General features: G+C 42.3%; 1 protein-coding gene across 1 annotated transcript in view; it reads left to right on the forward strand.

Annotated features, from left to right (window-relative positions):
• The window catches only part of crfb16 (cytokine receptor family member B16), a 44,025-nt gene that overhangs the window by 15,940 nt on the left and 11,381 nt on the right, over positions 1–16,704 (forward strand). Inside the window, exons 2-3 of the mRNA XM_055646032.1 lie at positions 7,229–7,352; positions 13,754–13,941. Of these exons, the coding sequence (XP_055502007.1) occupies positions 7,229–7,352; positions 13,754–13,941 (312 nt within the window). The remainder of the gene's footprint in view (positions 1–7,228; positions 7,353–13,753; positions 13,942–16,704) is intronic.

The following is a 16,704-nucleotide window of genomic DNA, read 5'->3' on the forward strand; positions in this document are numbered from 1 at the left end:
CCTTCCCCGCTATTTGTGTCAGTGTTAGAAATACTAATAGCCATGCTTAATCGCCTTCAGACGCCATCTTGATTATTTTCTAGCTTTCTCCAAAACCTTTTGATCTTCCCTCAGTCACGATCCTCCACCATCTTCACATTCTTACCTCTTCCTCATGAGTCTAGTTAATCTTTTTAAGATATTATTTTCCTGTCTCTGCCAACAGTCCTTGATAGCCCAATTTGGAATGAGTCTGCCCTTGTCTAATAGTATCCTGGGAAATTAAGCTTGTTATAATTTTTGGCATGCTAACCTCCTCCCTCCTTAAACCTGGTGTGGAAGAACTAATGCATTTAATGTGAAATGACTCAAAATAATCTGCTACAGAACTGCAAACAGTAGCATGAGTCACAACCACAATATCACAATAGATGCATTTTTCTTTAATTAAGTAATAATTAGTTCTCTTGTTGATGTTTATAGACCCAAACACTGACGTGGATACGAGCTCCGCAGGCTTGGATGGTTCTAGAAAGAATTGTTAGTCTGAAGTCACAAGGCAACTCACAGTTGGGGTTTTTGAGAATTACGCGGAAACGGGTTTCAATGCTCTAGGCTAGGGAGGGAAATGAAACAGAACACAATCATCTGATCATTTTGCGTCCCAGTAACTCCTGCAGGACTATCTCTCCAGTGAGAGGGAGTTAAGTATTTAGATGCTGCTTTCCCATCCAATCAAGAAAGCCCAGTGAAACATTCAGCAGGCTCATACAAGACGAGGAATTACAAGAAACATCTAAGAAATTGCATGCCACTCTAAAGGCCAATATCATCTATAATTGAAGATACATTTACAAAGGATCTAAATGAAGAGATAAAAAATATCAACTTTAGGAGCAGAGACAGTTTGTCATCATTAGAGCCAGGATGTTTAGACGCTAAAAATCTCTGAAATAGGCAGGCAAAACGGCAAAATAAAATTACAAAAAAGGCACAAAAAAGGCATTTATTGACAAAAAGGCATGTATTTCCACCACCAAAATATGGTTTAAAATGATAATTATAAAGGTATACTACATTATTGCCTGGTTGCACATAACAGTAGCATTTTTTTCAAATTATCTGGTGTTAAACTATGCTGTCTGTCAGACAGAATGTGCTTCAGTTGTGAAAAACTTATTTCTACCCCAGTTAAGGTCACTGGTGCATACCTGAAACAAGCTATAAACTCTACATTCATGATGATATCTTATACATTACAATTACCTTTGAGAACTTTAGCTATGTTTTGTACTTCGTCAAGATCTTTGTTAGCTAAAATCCCCCTCTTACATTTTCCTTGTATGTCTTTACCTACATCGCCAGGAACTTTAAGTACAAAGTATAGCAAGTGAAGATGTAAACAACTGAGCAATAGTTGAGCTGTTTGACTTCTCCAATGTCAACAAATACTCCTTTGATGGTTGACCTGCCTCCAGTGTACCAATGACCACATTGGCAACATATCTCCCCACAGCATCGTTTGTCTCGTCTATTGAGATCCATATTTTGTTTCATGCAACTCTCTAATTTTCTGCACAACAATGTTGAAGTTGCTATCAGCATAATTTTTCCATAATGATGACTCGCTCTGTATATGTTCCTCTGTGTATTTCTCTAAAAAACCTCTGAGAGATTTGTTTTCCAATTTCCACAGTGGAATTCCAGCATCAATGAATGCTTTGCACAGGGCACGTGAAAACTCAGATTTGCGACTGGAGCCAGCAGTAAACGTTATGAGGAGACAAGCTTGCGTATTTCCCACCTTCAGTTTCTCTGCCGCCCGACTTGTGTTTAGCTGTCTGTAAATGCTGGGAGACGAAATATTTCTTCTCATGATTCACTGCTTTCTCACAGGCTTTGCAAATCAGCACACAGTTGTCTGCAGAGAATATATCACTCCCTTACACTCTGACCAAATCATTCAGTTTTTTACAAGGTGTTGACTTGACTTTAGGCATTTTGACGTTTGCAGGGGTAGATCCCACAGGAGTGGGGATGCAGACCTCTACAGGCAGGCCAAGTACAAGCGGAGAAGAGGAATCAAGCTGCCAAGGAAAGGTACTCTGAGAAGTTGAGGAGCAAGTTCTCAGCAAATGACTTCTTTAGTGTGGAAGGGCTTGCAAGTAATCACAAGCTACAAGAGGAAACAAACCCGCTCCTTGGCCAATCACCAGCTGACCAACGACCTGAACGAGTTCTACTGCAGTTTCGATAAACAGAAACTTGGGGAGGGGGTGTGTGGTACCCCTACACCCCTTTCCCAACCAACACTTCACACCTACTCAAAGCCTGACTCCAGTTTGAAAAGGCAAGATCCTTCCCCACCTACACCTCCCCAATCACCACTTCACACCTACTTAAAGCATGACTCCAGTCTGCAAAGACTGGACCCTTTCCCACACACGCACCCCTTTCCAATCACCACTTAACACCCACTTACAGCCGGGTTTTGCCCCGGTGTAAATTTTCTTGTAAGTTTTGTTAAAATGGCAAAAAAAGGCTGATTTAGGCACTCAATCGTGGAAAAGGCATTATCTTTCTGAAATCGTCAAAAAAGGCACATGGCATTTATGGCAAAATCCTGGCTCTAGTCATCATCAACATTTCTCACCTCTGTGTCATTTTCATGTGTGATCCTTCTATGATTTAATGCTCAGAAATCTATCGATCTCTGTTTTGATTCAATTAAATGACTGAACTTCCACAGCTCACCAGAGTAGAGAATTTCAAAGATTTAGTACTTATTCATTATGCTCTGTATGATAAAATGTCACCTCATCTCATTCCTAAAGGGCCCAGGTTTCATTCTGAGATGTAAACAGACCAGGGGCACCTCAGATGCTGGAATCCAGAAAGAAAAGACAAAATTGCTGGAGGAACCCAGGTTGAGCAGCATCTGTGAAGGCAAAGGGCTAGTCCTGAATCAGGGCCTCAACCTGAAACATCAACTCCTCTTTATCTCTTTTCCCACGTAGATGCAGCTCAATCTGCCGAGTCCCACCAGCAATTTTAACTTTGATTTGAGATCGTGAATCCTGGTTTTCGACTCTTCAGCCAGTGGAAACCTTCCTGCATCCATCCTATGGAGACCTGTAAATGACATTTCCTAAGTGTGAGAGGAGCCAGACCATGTCTACACCAGACCTTGATTGCTCTTAGTCTGAAGAAGGGTCTCGACCACAAAATGTCGCCTATTTCTATTCTCCAGAGATGCTGCCTGACCCGCTGAGTTACTTCAGCATTTTAAATCTATCCTTGTCTACACAATTTCACTTTGTAAGACAAACTTGCCATCCCCAGTCTATTGAATCTTTACTACACTCTCCCTATGGCAAGTACATCATTGGTTTAGGTAAGCTGGGCAGTCTGACTATGGCCCTGGATAATTGCAATAAGCTACCTTAATAATTGTTCTAAACTCCTCTTGTAAAAGAGCCCAACATACCATTTACGTTCACCTATATACTACACCTAAATATTGGCTTTTAGTCATGTCTTCAAGGACACCTAAGTCCTTTGAATATTAATATTTTCCATTCATTTAAAACATTTACTGCTTTTCTGTTTATGACGTTATGACTATGAGTGGTGAAGTGGATGATCTGAAATGCTTTCTACATTATGTTCCACTTTTCATATAGTTGCCACGTCACATAATTTGTCCATATTGCCTTGATTCCCTATTACATTCTCATGGCGACTTGCAACATCCGCATGCTTGGAAAAATGATGATTTGATCTACTTAGCCAAACTGTTGCTAAAGATTGTGAGTAGCTTGGGCCCTAGCATGGTTTCTGTGATATCCCCGTAGTCACAGTTTACGCAGCTGAGGAGGGTTCCTTTATTCCCACTCTTTTCCTTCTGTCTATTAATTCATTCTTAATCCAGGCCTGTACATTAACCCCAGTTCCTTCTGCACTAACTTGTTGACCAACCTTCTGTGTGGAACCTTATTGAAAGCCTTCCAAGAATGCAACCATCAGCTCCATTGGTTCCCCTTATTTATTCTTTCAATCACATCGTCAAGGAAATTCAACAGATTAAACAAACATAATTTTCACTTCATAAATCCATGCTGACCCTGTCCGATCCTACTATCTTTTCAGTGCTTCCCAGTTATTGACTGACCAAAATTATTTTGCCTTCTTAACTGCTTGTTTGATTTGCCTGATTTACCTTTTTGATTTAGGCACCAGTACACTTAATTCCATCTGGACTTCATCATTTGTAGTCTCTACATTCAGATAAAAATCCAATTTTTGATTCTTCTTATCAAAATGCATGACCTCACACCTTGCTATCAATTTCCCCAGTGCTTTTTTCTTTAACTGAAACAAATATATTTAAATTCCTCGTTCACATTGGACCATTGGCTCAAAACTCTTTAGGATGTATCATGAAGGCTAGATGACCTGTATTTAAGAAAGGGTTAAATAAAAAATATTCAATCAAAGGCTGGTGATTTCAGTGGTTTGAAATAGGTAAATTGCCCTTTAAGGTAAAAGGCCCTAAAAGGTAAATGGTTGGAAATGCTGCCATTCAAAATAAATTAATTTATAATGAGGAAACAGGTTAGATGTGGTCCTGTGATATTCCCAGTAGGGGGAAATGTAACATGTAAAATGTCTCTGCGTGACTAAAGAGAGAGCAAGACGAAGCAGAAGAATTGGATTTCCAACATGTGGATCGCATGAAAAGGGCAGAGTATTGGAAGATCAGAGAATATTAGAGTAGGTTTGCAGTTATATATAGGAACTAATAGATAGATAGAGGCATACAGGATGGGGCCAATAAGGGCCAATTGGGAAATTGATTCTTGGAGTTCTACTTCAGCACAAAAGCAGAAAGACCATATTGAACCCTAATGGGTATTGTATGCATTTGTAGAAATTGCATTAAAGGATGGTTATTAAGAGTTTGGAGAAGTTGCAAAAAAAGTTTACGTGACAGTTACAAGGACAGATGGACTTTGTTTACAGGGAGATTGTTCTCCTTACCGCAGAGATGATATCACGCAGGTACTTGAAATCATAAAGGGTCTAGAATATTCCCATTAGAGGAAAGGACGAGAAATGCAGAGGACGACAATGGAAACTGATTATATGACCACTCTTAATTTAAGAAAAATATTTTATTACTGTGAGTAGTCAAGGTCTGAATGGGGCTGGCAGCAATCATAATCAATGTTTTCATAATTGGAGTACTGTCCAATACTTACAGCCCTTGTGTTTTTTTAATCAGCACTTTCTCTGTGTCTGTAACACTATATTATGCATGTTTGTTTATTTTCTCTTTTGCACTACCTGTTTTACTCATGTATAGTATGGTTGCATTCATGCATGGTATGATTTGCCTGGATGGCACACAAAACAAAGCTTTTCACTGTATTCACTGCAAAAGATTTCTTGTGTTATTCACTGCAAAATGTCAAGGGTTCAGGGAGAGATATGGAGAGTAGATGGAATATGGAGCTCTGGCAAAGACTAGGTAGCCCAAATGATCTCCTTCTGTCCTGCACAATACGACTTGATGGTCTTTTATATTTATAGTCCTTGTTCCATCAGATCTTGACTGCCCCTTACATACAAGCTATTAAACTGCCTTAGCTTGACAACTTAACAAAGATCAATATTTATCTCTACCTTCTAAGTCCCAAGTTTTTCCAATGTCTATAGACATTTGGGTGAGAAAGTTCCAATCATCTTCCATGTGAAAAAAGATTTATCATCTGGATATTCAGCTCTTAAATTAAAATTACCTCAGATTGTCTGTTTTTCTACCCAGCAGATTATTTTATACATGCTTGATTAAATCCTTTCACACCTTCACCAAGACATCTCATCAATATTGCAATCTGCAGCAACCCCAAGGCAGAGGGGAGGATCTAGAAGTGGGTGTGAGGGTCAGAGCTAGGAACGAGCAGAGTTGGTGAGATTTCAAGATGAGTGCAATCGGTGAAGTCAGGAAGAGAGTTGGTTTCCATCCACAGGTGTGAAGATCATCTCCAATACCTGGTCCATCCGTAACTTAACTTTCAACATTCCTAACGGAATTGCTTGTTCTTATTCCACAGATAGATATGGTAAAACTCTGCAGATTTGGCAGCCTCAGGACTTTAGTGGTGTTTGATTAGTCGCATTTTCAGACTATTGGATGTTAATCCTGTTAATACCCAAACACACTTTGTTTTTCATACAAGGGAGCTGCATGGTGGTGCAGCAGTAAAGTTAATGTCTTACAGCGCCAGAGAACCGGGTTTAATCCTGACTATGGGTGCTCACAGTTTGTACATTCTCCCTGTGATCATGTGGAATTTCCCCAGGTGCTCTGGTTGCCTCCTGCACTCCATAGAAATGCAGGTTTGTAGGTTAATTAGCTAATCTGCAAAGATTTTAAATGGTCTCTAGTGTGTAGGCCAGTGCTAGTGTATGAAGATCGCTGGTCGGCACGTACTCAGTGGTCCAAAGGGCCTTTTTCTGTGCTGTATCTCTAAGCTAAACTAAACTAAAATGTGACGTAGTAATATAATAAATATTCCAGTGAACCTAATGAGTTAATGGGAGTGGGAAATATACAAGTACTCCGGACTCTGGTTCCAGCTACAAATCTACGCACATTCTTGACTCTTGGAATTCCAGGCCCCAACTCCAAACCTGGCTGCACCCCCCAATCCCCCCCCCCCCCCCCCCCCCCCCCCCCCCCCCCTCCCCCTTCCCCCCCCCCCCTCCCCCCCCCCCTTTTGGACCCTGGTTCATATGGCAGACTAATGAGAGGGCTAGATAGCCCAGACCATCAGGATTTCTGAACAATCGGATGGTGGATAATCAGAGTTTTACTGAATCAGCAGTTACATAGCTCATTGGCCATAATATTCTAATAATAATAATAATAATAATAATTTTATTTATTGGGTACCTTTGAGACATCTCAAGGACACCTTACATAGATTAACAGGAATATAAACATATAATCAGAGTAAAATAAATAATAAAGACATCACAGAGACAGAAACTAAAAACAGAATTCAGTCCAAAAACAGAAAACCAAAAACACAATGTGAAGAGAGAGCAGCGGCAGCCAAAGCGCGCCACTCTCTCTTCACGGCAGCCATCTTGGACACAGACTAACAGGATTACATTACAGACAATTCTGGGTGTAACTTTTGCGCTTCAAGTGGATTTGATGATTTCCCTCCTTGAATTGTAGGCCTTGAAGAATTGCCAAAGCCCGAGAATGTATCTGTGAATTCGACCAACATGAGGCACATCCTGAGGTGGAGTTCTGTGAGAGTGCCGCTGGGAGAGGTCAGCTACTCAGTGCAGTTTCAAGGGTAGGTAAAACCTTTTCACAATAATAATAATTCCCCTGCACAAAATAGAGCTCTGGGTTTCCTATGTCTGGCTGGGATTAGATTGGGCCTTGTTTTACCACTCCATGTGAAAAGTAGCACTTTCAACGTTTGATTTAATCTATCAACCTAAACATTAATTCCCTCTCTCACCAGTGCACTGTGGCCGTAAAAATCTACCACCTACAAAATTCACTAGAGTTACTCACTCAGTTTATTCTGACAGAACCTTCCATACCTACAACTGCTTCTGCCAGAGGTACAGCAACTGGAGATGCAAGGAGGCACTACTGAGGCAGGTTCTGCTCTTAGCCACATACTTTCCTGATGAGGAAGTATCTCAACCTTCCTTAATCGTTGCTGGGTTTAATTCAGGGAACATCCTAACTATTCCCAGCAACAGCACACTCACCAGGAGATTGAAGTGATTTAAGAAGCTTTCACTATCACTTTCTCAAGAGCAATTAACTATGGGCATGAAATATGGGCCTTTAATTTACTATGGACAAGTGATGGCCCAACATATCATCAATAAATATAATAAGAATATCCCTAGCCCTCTGTTGGCATGTCTTTTTAAATTATGATCCCAGATTTCCTCTGCATGAACAAAAAGTTATAGGAAATTGGTGAAAATGCCAAAAATTAATCAGGGAATCATGCGTCAAACTTTACCTGTGCAGCTCTCAACAGGAGCTGCCTATGGAGATCGACAGATTTGTCATTGCATTGGTGACTGCTGAGAAGAATATTACCTCTTAAACTATACCTTGCAGGCAATCATTGTACTACAGCAAAAACTGACAATAGAAGAGAGATAATGAGGAGAAAGAGTGGGGGCATTTCGAGGGAGGAGGACCCAGTACATTCCTTCCTGTATGTTGAATAAGTCCAATGTGATGATGTAACCCAATCTATCCCTCTAATCCCATGACCTCCAAGCCACTGCATGGATTCAGCCCGACAAGCATCACCATATCTTGTGCTGAGGTCAGTAATATACAGACGCTGAGGGTTAACAATTAATGTGGATCACAGTAAAATGAGCCTGCAGAGGTTCTGTACAAAACATTGATATCTCAGGCAGTGTCATTTAAATGTTTTTTCCTTTTCAATGCTGTTGAGTTTACCATGCTTTCCTGTCAGTTAAAAAAAATGTAGATTGTGTGCTGTTTCTCTACCACTTTCCCATAATAAATGCAGAAAGGGCTGCTGTGCATGCTATAATATCATTAGATGCACATCTGGTTTTGGGAAATTTTAGATATGCCAAGCTGAATCGTGGCCAAAAGTGTCTGGGCTAATTTCCCAATGAGCAACAATCAACCCGGAAATATGTGCAGAATGTTTTTATTCATAGTCAGACATAATGGAAACAAGACCTTCAGTATCAAACATCCATTTACACTCATCTTCCATTAAACACATTTTATTCTCCCTGCATTCTCATCAACTTCCCCAAGACCCTACCACTCACCTACACACTGTGGGCAATTTACAATGGTCAATTAAACAGCCTCTTTGATCTGTCCCTATAACTAAAAATCTCCTCTTCTGGGCAACTTCCTGGCAAATCTCTTCTGAACTCTTTCTAATGCTGCCACATCCTTCCTGTCCTGCAGTGACCAGAACTGCACACAATACTCAAAGTGTGGTCTAACCAATGTTTTATACAGCTGCAACGTGATGTCCCAATTCTTACACTCAATACCTCGACCTATGAAGATAAGAATGCCAAATATCTTTTTAACTACCTTATCCACTTTTATCACTATTTTCATGGAACAATGAACTTTTGCTCCAAAAATCTCGATGTATATCAACATGCTTAAAGACCTTACCATTCACTATGTACGTCCTACCAATATTGTACCTCAAACATGCCTGGATTAAATTCCATCTGCCACTGTTCTGCCCAATTATCCAACTGTTCTATGTCTCTCTGTATCCTTAAACAACCGTCTACACTTCTATAACTCCACTAACTTTCATGTTGTGAGTAAACGTACTAATCAGCCCACTTACGTGCTCATTCATGTCATTTATATGTATGTATTTGACAAACAGCAAAGTTTGCAGCACGATTCCCTGTGTTACAGCACTGGCTGCAGACATTTAGTCTGAAAAACAACCCTCCACCACCAACTTCCGCCTCCCATCACAAAGCCGTTTTTGGATCCAATTTGCCTACACACCAGTGATCCTATTTGTTTTAACCTTCTGGAGCGGTCCACCAAGCAGGACCTTGTCAGAAACCATGCTAAAGTCTATGTATACCCCATCTACCATTTTGGCTTCATGAATTTTCTTTGGTACCTCCTTGGAAAACTCAATGTGATTTATGAGACTGGATTTCCCCTGCACAAGCCTTGCCTACTTCTTCTAATCAGGCCCGGCATTTCCAAGTGCACATAAATTCTCACCCGTAAACCATTTTCCAAGAATGTCCCAACTACTGATGTAAGGCTCAACATCTTGGAAGGAAGGGAGGATTTGGGAAAGATGAATCTAAAAATAATTGTCAATAATGAAACTTAAAGTAAACAATTATTTCCCTGTGAGGAAAAAGCACACCACAAACGTAAACAGTTGCAAAGTAATAACAGCAGGAGAGAAGAGGCAGGTTAACTACCCTCTGACTAAAGAAGTTCTTCCTCACCTCCTTTCTAAAAGAGCGCCACAGCAGGAACGAACATGAGTAACAGCCAGTTGTCCGATGAGAAAATGCTTTTGTACCTTTGTTCAGTACGACGTGCTTAGGGTGCCCTCTTCTGGAGCAGGTGATGCTGTGCTAGCCTCTGTTGATTCCTGTTCTGCTCTGCTCTTCTCCTGGCTCAATAAAAGCAGTTGCCAATTTAGAATGAATAATCCCACTCTGTTTCCCTGTGGAACATTAGGAAAAAAGAGGAGGTCGGGACCTTCTACCTTAACAATCTAAAAATTGATCCACACTCAACTACCAAAGGTGCATGGTGAAATTCAGGAGAGGGGGGAAGTTGCACAGTGCATATCAGTGCATATCTCTGAGTTTGAAGATCATCCCGTCCAATAGATTCAACACAAATAGTTCCAGTGCACAGAGGGTGCTGTATGGTTGAAAAACTCATTTCACCATAACCATCTCAAAGCTAAAGAATGAGATGGAAATAATCTAGTCATACAGTACGGACACAGATTCCTTGATAAACCAAGTCCATGCTGACTAATGTACACTACAATAACTCATCAATATACTTTCCACATCCTCATCAATTTCCTCTAGGTTCCAAAGCTCATCAACTGTAAGGAAGGCAAATTCAATGTTCGCATTAATATCAAGAGGCCTGGACTACAAAAGCAGAGATGTTATGCTGAGGCGCTGTAAGGCGCTGGTCCGGCCACATTTGGAGTACTGAGCAAATTTTGGCCCCATATCTGAGGAAGAATGTGCTGGTTCTGGAAAGGGTCCAGAAGAGGTTTACAAGAATGATTCCAAGAATGAGTGGGTTAGCATATGATGAGAGATTGACAGCTCTGGGCCTCTATTCACTGGAGTTTATAAGATTGAGGGGGGACCTCATTGAAACTTACAGAATAATGAAAGGCATAGATAGTGGATGTGGAAATGATGTTTCCGCTGGTGGATGAGTCTAAGACTAGAGGTCATAGCCTCAGAATTAAAGGGCGCTCTTTTAGAAAGGAGGTGAGGAAGAACTTCTTTAGTCAGAGGGTAGTTAATCTGTGGAACTCATTGCCACAGAAGGCTGTGGAGGCCAAGTCATGGATATTTTTAAGACAGAGATAGACAAATTCTTGATTAGAATGGATGTTAAGGGTTACGGGGAGAAGTCAGGAAAATTGGATGAAGAGGAAGATATCAGCCATGATTGGATGATGGAGTAGACTCGATGGGCCAAATGGTCTAATTCCATTCCTATAACTTGTAAACGTGAACACAGGGGGGCAATTTACAGTGACCAACTAAACATACAGCTTTGGGATATGTCTGGAAACACACACAGTCTCAGAGAGAACATACAAACCCCGTACAGATGGCACTCGAGGTTGCGAGAAGGGAGAAGAGGGATTCACCGGGTGTGCTTTCTTGCCCGCAGCTTCAACACGGTTGGTCCAGGACAAATTGTTGGTGATATAAATGTTGTCACAGAATGGGGGTCCAGGTGCAAAGCTCCTTGAAAAATTGCAATGCAAGTAGATAGAGTGGTAAAGAAGATCTTTAGCATGCTTGCCTTCATTGGTTGGGTCATTGAGTATAAGTGTCAGGAAGTCATGTTGCAACTTCATCAGACTTTGGTTTAGCTGTATTTGAAGTATTGTGTTCTAGTTCTGGTCACTGCACTATAGGAGAGTGTAGAGATTGATCAGGGTGTTGCCAGGACTGGAGAATATTAGCAAAAAGTGAGGCTGAATAAATTTGTATTTTCTTTACAGTATCAGGGACTGAGTGGTGATCTGACAGAAAGTTATAACTGTACTCAACTTTAGACTTTAGAGTGTGGAAACAGGCCGTTCGGTCCACGTAGTCTGTGCTGACCAGCAATCACCCCGTCACTAGCACTATCACACATACTAGGAGCAATTTACAATTAAACAGAATCCGATTAACCTAAAAAACTTGTACATCTTTGGACTGTGGGAGGAAGCCGGAGCACCCAGAAAAAACTCCACCATCACAGGGAGAACGTACAAACTCCATAAAAAAAGCACCCATAGTCAGGATCGAACCCAGGTCCCTGGTGCTGCAAGGCAACAACTCTACCGAGCAACTGTGCCACACTCAGGGTAGCAGTTAAGGTAAATAGTCAAAGTTTCTTTTACCAGGGCATCAAATACAAGAAGGCATAGCTTTAACTTGAGAGAGAGAGAGAAGAGAGAGAGGGGGGGGGGGGGGGGGGGGGGGGATTTTGCAATTAGAAATTTGCAAGGTAGGTTTTTTAGTTTGAGATGGCTGGAACATGCTGCCAAGGAAGATGTTGAAAGCAGATTTGATAGCAATATTTAGACAAATGCACGAACAGACAGGGGATGGAGGAATGCGGACTCTTGGCAGGCAGAAGGGATTGGTTAGATTGGCAACATGTCAATACAGATGTGGTCGGCTGAAAGGCCTGTTCCTGTGATGTACTGTTCCATGTTCTGGAGCAGTTGCCTTGAAAACAAAGCTTCAAAATGAGGCGTTGTCTTCTCTCTCTATTGGACAGGATTCCAAGGTTGTTTGGGAGAAGGTGAGCATGACGTGGTTTCTGTGTCATGGGCGATAATATTCCTCAAGCCATCACCATCAGTACTGACAATCTGGCCTTTCATGCTTTCTTGGCTGCAATGCGCCTTGCAATTTTGTGGCAGCCATTCATTCTCAGAGTCCAGCAAATTTGAGCTGCAGAGTATAAATAGGAGCAGTAGCCTAACTCAGTTCCAGAAAGAGGATGAGTTACAGAGCAGGGTTGTCAACAACAACGGGCATGGTGCTGCCCATTTCACCTCGAGATGGGACGATTATACAGAGTGGGATTGTCACCAATGACATGCACAATGAACTAAAAAGGAACTGCAAAGAGTGGCAAAATGCTGGAGTTACTCAGCGGGTCGGGCAACATCTCCAGAGAACATGGATAGATGCAGTTTTGGATTGGGACCCTTCTGCAGACTGAAATAGAGTCTGAAGAAAGGTCCTGACCTGAAATGCCACCTATCCATCTTCTCCAGAGAAGCTGCCTTGACCCACAGAGTAACTCCAGGATCTTGTCTCTACCACAGGAATAATGATGTTGGCTCACCTGTGGCTGGTTATACTGAGTGGAAGCCATCTCACCATCTCAAATTTGTATTTCTCACCACAGAGGATCTCTGACCTCAATTCATACCCTCCTGACTGTGTGCAGATCTCTCTCTCTCTCTCTCTCTCTCGTGCACTATAACACATTGTTTACAGCCAGACACGGAACCATTTGGCGCATTGGTTGTGCTGGTGAAATCTCTCCAATTCCCTATATTGAACTCCCTTCCCCAATTACTGTGGCTTTGTGATGAGCCACCATCTAGATGAAGAGGAATGTAGGAACATGAGGAGCCCGCCATTTCGCCCATCTCTGAGGGTGAGGATTGACACCGAGGATCATTCCCTGTGCAAGGGCAGGCGGATCAGGAGAAGAATGAACCTCGTTTTGTCAGCCTGCTCAGCAGACATTCACTGAACCTCCCTTGTCAGCACTCCTTGCCTCCGTGTGGACAGAGCGGTCAATACAGCAACTCTCTTGCAAACTGATCTCACCTCCAGAGGCATGTTGTAGTATGAAGGAAGTGGGGGTGGGGGTGGGGGGGGAGGAGAGCATGTTGGAGATGACTCATTGCAATTCACAGCCTTCGCCCTCCTCTTTCTTCAGAGAGTTTGAACGAAATCACAGGAAGACCTGGGTGGCAATCACAGAGTGCTCCAGCATCAGGGAAACATGGTGTGACGTCACGGCAGATATATCGTCAGATGTTGGCTATGATCTGAAGGTTCGGACAGAACTTGGAAATGTCACTTCCGAGTGGCAAAATCTCAGTAAACTCTTCAATCGGAAAGAGAGTAAGTACAATGCCTATTTGGAGTTAGTGATATATGGGCCAGAGTTTCTATAGTAAAGTGAGTATTATTTCATGCAATATCTGTCGCTATGGTTGTGTGGGTTAAGGCAGAAATACAAGGTTTGCACATGGTATGAAGTGATATTGGTTCCCTGTGACATTAGTCACTGGGAAGAATGTGTATCAAGCTGCTTTGCCCTTCTTTCTGTAGCACCAAGGACCATTATGGGCTTGTCCCACTTAGGCGACTTTTTAGACAACTGCAGGAGACTATGCAGTCACCACATGTTTGCGGGTGGTTGCCGGGAGGTCGCCTTCATGGTCTTGAGGAGTTTTCAACATGTTGAAAAATTAGCGACGACTAGAATGAAGCCGCCTTGGAGAGTAGCGAGAATTCACGTGCCGTAGGTGGGACTTGACAGTCGGCGGCAGTCGCCTGAAAAATCGCCAAAGTGGAACAGGCCCATACATATCTACTTATGCAAGGACACGTTAATGTTTCACCCACAAGACAGCAGAGCTGATAGTGAAGATCTTTTTCAATACGGTAGCAGTACCTACTGGTGCTCATCGGTATCAAACCCTGCGGTCGGAAGCCACGAGCACGTGACTCTGGGAGGAGTCGGGTTTTCGAGCGGTTTCTGGGCTCTGATCGCCAGTCGTTCCACGACCACTGTTATGGTCGGTTGTGTTTTGTGACCAGTGTTATCGGTGAATGAGGATTGTGAATAAATTATTTTCCAACCTACCGATTGTCATAATTCATCCGCTAAAATATTACACTTGGAATCAAGCTTGGATCTGGAAATAGACTAGAAACCACAACCACCAAGAGGTCAAGGAATGCCCACTCTGTTGCCTCCATTAATTCTCTGAAATGTCTTTGCTACATATGCTTACAGAGTAATTGTATATTTTGCAAGACAGCTCACTTATGTGTTGAGTCAGTGTGCTATTAATGCAGACTGAGCGCCAGTTTGCATTATTATTTCATCATTACAGAGCAGGCACACTCTATGCCTCTGCTGTCCAGTAGATTATAACGTGGACCAACACATGGATACCATTTTCCGACTAATGTGACAGAAATTTCTTGGCTATTTAAAAGAAATGTTACAAAATACTGCACTGGCAGATGATGGTTCTGCTCTTTATATCTAAACTTTCCTGGGTTTTGGATAGGGTAAGTTTGGTTGATGGGTGCATGAAGATTATAAACTTATTTTTGGATACATTCATGATGGCAATGGATGACCCCATCTCCTCTAAGATTAATTGAAACTTCTGTTTCTCCACTGAAGTTAAGCGGCTCATTGTGTCATTAAACATCTCATATTTTGCTTGTGCGACTTACAGCCCAGTGGTATGAATATTGATTTCTCTAACTTCAGGCGGCCCTGGCATTGCCTCTCTCTCTATCCTTCCCCAAGTCACACTAACCTTGTTTTCACTTAACTGACAGCCAACAATGGCCTGTTTCCTTCGTTACTTTTTTGCGTATCTTTCATTCATTGTTCTTTAACTCTCTACATCATCACCAATATCTCTCATTTCCCTTATCCCTAACTAGTCTGCCGAAGGGTCTTGACCTGAAACGTCACCCATTCCTCTCCAGAGATACTGCCTGACCCACTGAGTTACTCCAGCTTTTTGTGTCTATCTTCAGTTTAAACCAGCATCTGCAGTTCCTTCCTACACATAAATGTCCAAGTCTGTCTGAAATGTCAACGTTGTTCTCCTTCTGAAAAGATTGGTGCGGAGATTCACTCCCACTCCTGGACAGGCGACAGAAAATCTTTATCATATCTCCCTCCTTCAACATTTCTCTAATTTATTGATATCATTGTGGCCAACCTTGGAGCTGTATATATGCAAGATGATGAGTGTGCTCTGCAAAATTAGAACTAGTGTCCCTAGGTTCTGATGTTAGAGCCATTGAGACATGGCATTGCACAGCACAGAAAAGGACCCTTCCGCCCACCATGTCCATGCACCCCATTTTGCCCATTTATTGTGATCCCACTTGTCTGCAATAGAACCATATGCTTTGCTTATTGGAATGTCTGCCTAAATGCCTCTTTACCAAGCCACTCGCAATATACATTGTAGCCCCCCCCCCCGACTATATTCTGTGTTCTTCCTACTTTCAGTGCTTCTTGCAAATGTTATTCAGCATGGAGATGCACTGATTCTTCAGCTGAGAGAGGACACTAGGTTGTAATCATGAGGATGTTTCCTTGCCCATGTTTCACCTAATGCCCCAATACTTCATGGAGTCAATGACGAGGATATCCAGAGCTGTTCTCTGCCAATTGTACACCACCGTGCCATCACCTCTGGTGGGTCTGTCCTGCTGGTGGCTTACGACATATAGGGCAATCTTAACGCATGGGCACGCTGGGCTGTTGCCCGGGGCCCCACGAGCATAGGGGCCCCATGCTACTCTATGTATTGTCGAATGTTAGTGTAGAACATAAAAACGGAAAAGAACATCGCAAGTGCATGATGGCATATTTGATTCGGCATAAAGAAACTGGAAGTATAGGTGCCCCAGTGCACTGCTTTTCCCAGGGGCCTATAGTGCTGTTAAGACGGCCCTGACGATATACCCAGGGAGTGTGATGGAAGATTCTCCAGGATTTTATTCTATGATTGCAACTATACCAGGCTGACGTTTGCCCATTTTACAGGAGAGCCTTCCTAACTAAGTTATCGGTCCTAGAGTCATGGCTGTGGAATCACCACAGCTCTTTATCTCAGAATA

The sequence above is a fragment of the Leucoraja erinacea genome, chromosome 14, assembly GCF_028641065.1.
Source record: "Leucoraja erinacea ecotype New England chromosome 14, Leri_hhj_1, whole genome shotgun sequence".
Lineage (NCBI taxonomy): Eukaryota > Metazoa > Chordata > Chondrichthyes > Rajiformes > Rajidae > Leucoraja > Leucoraja erinaceus.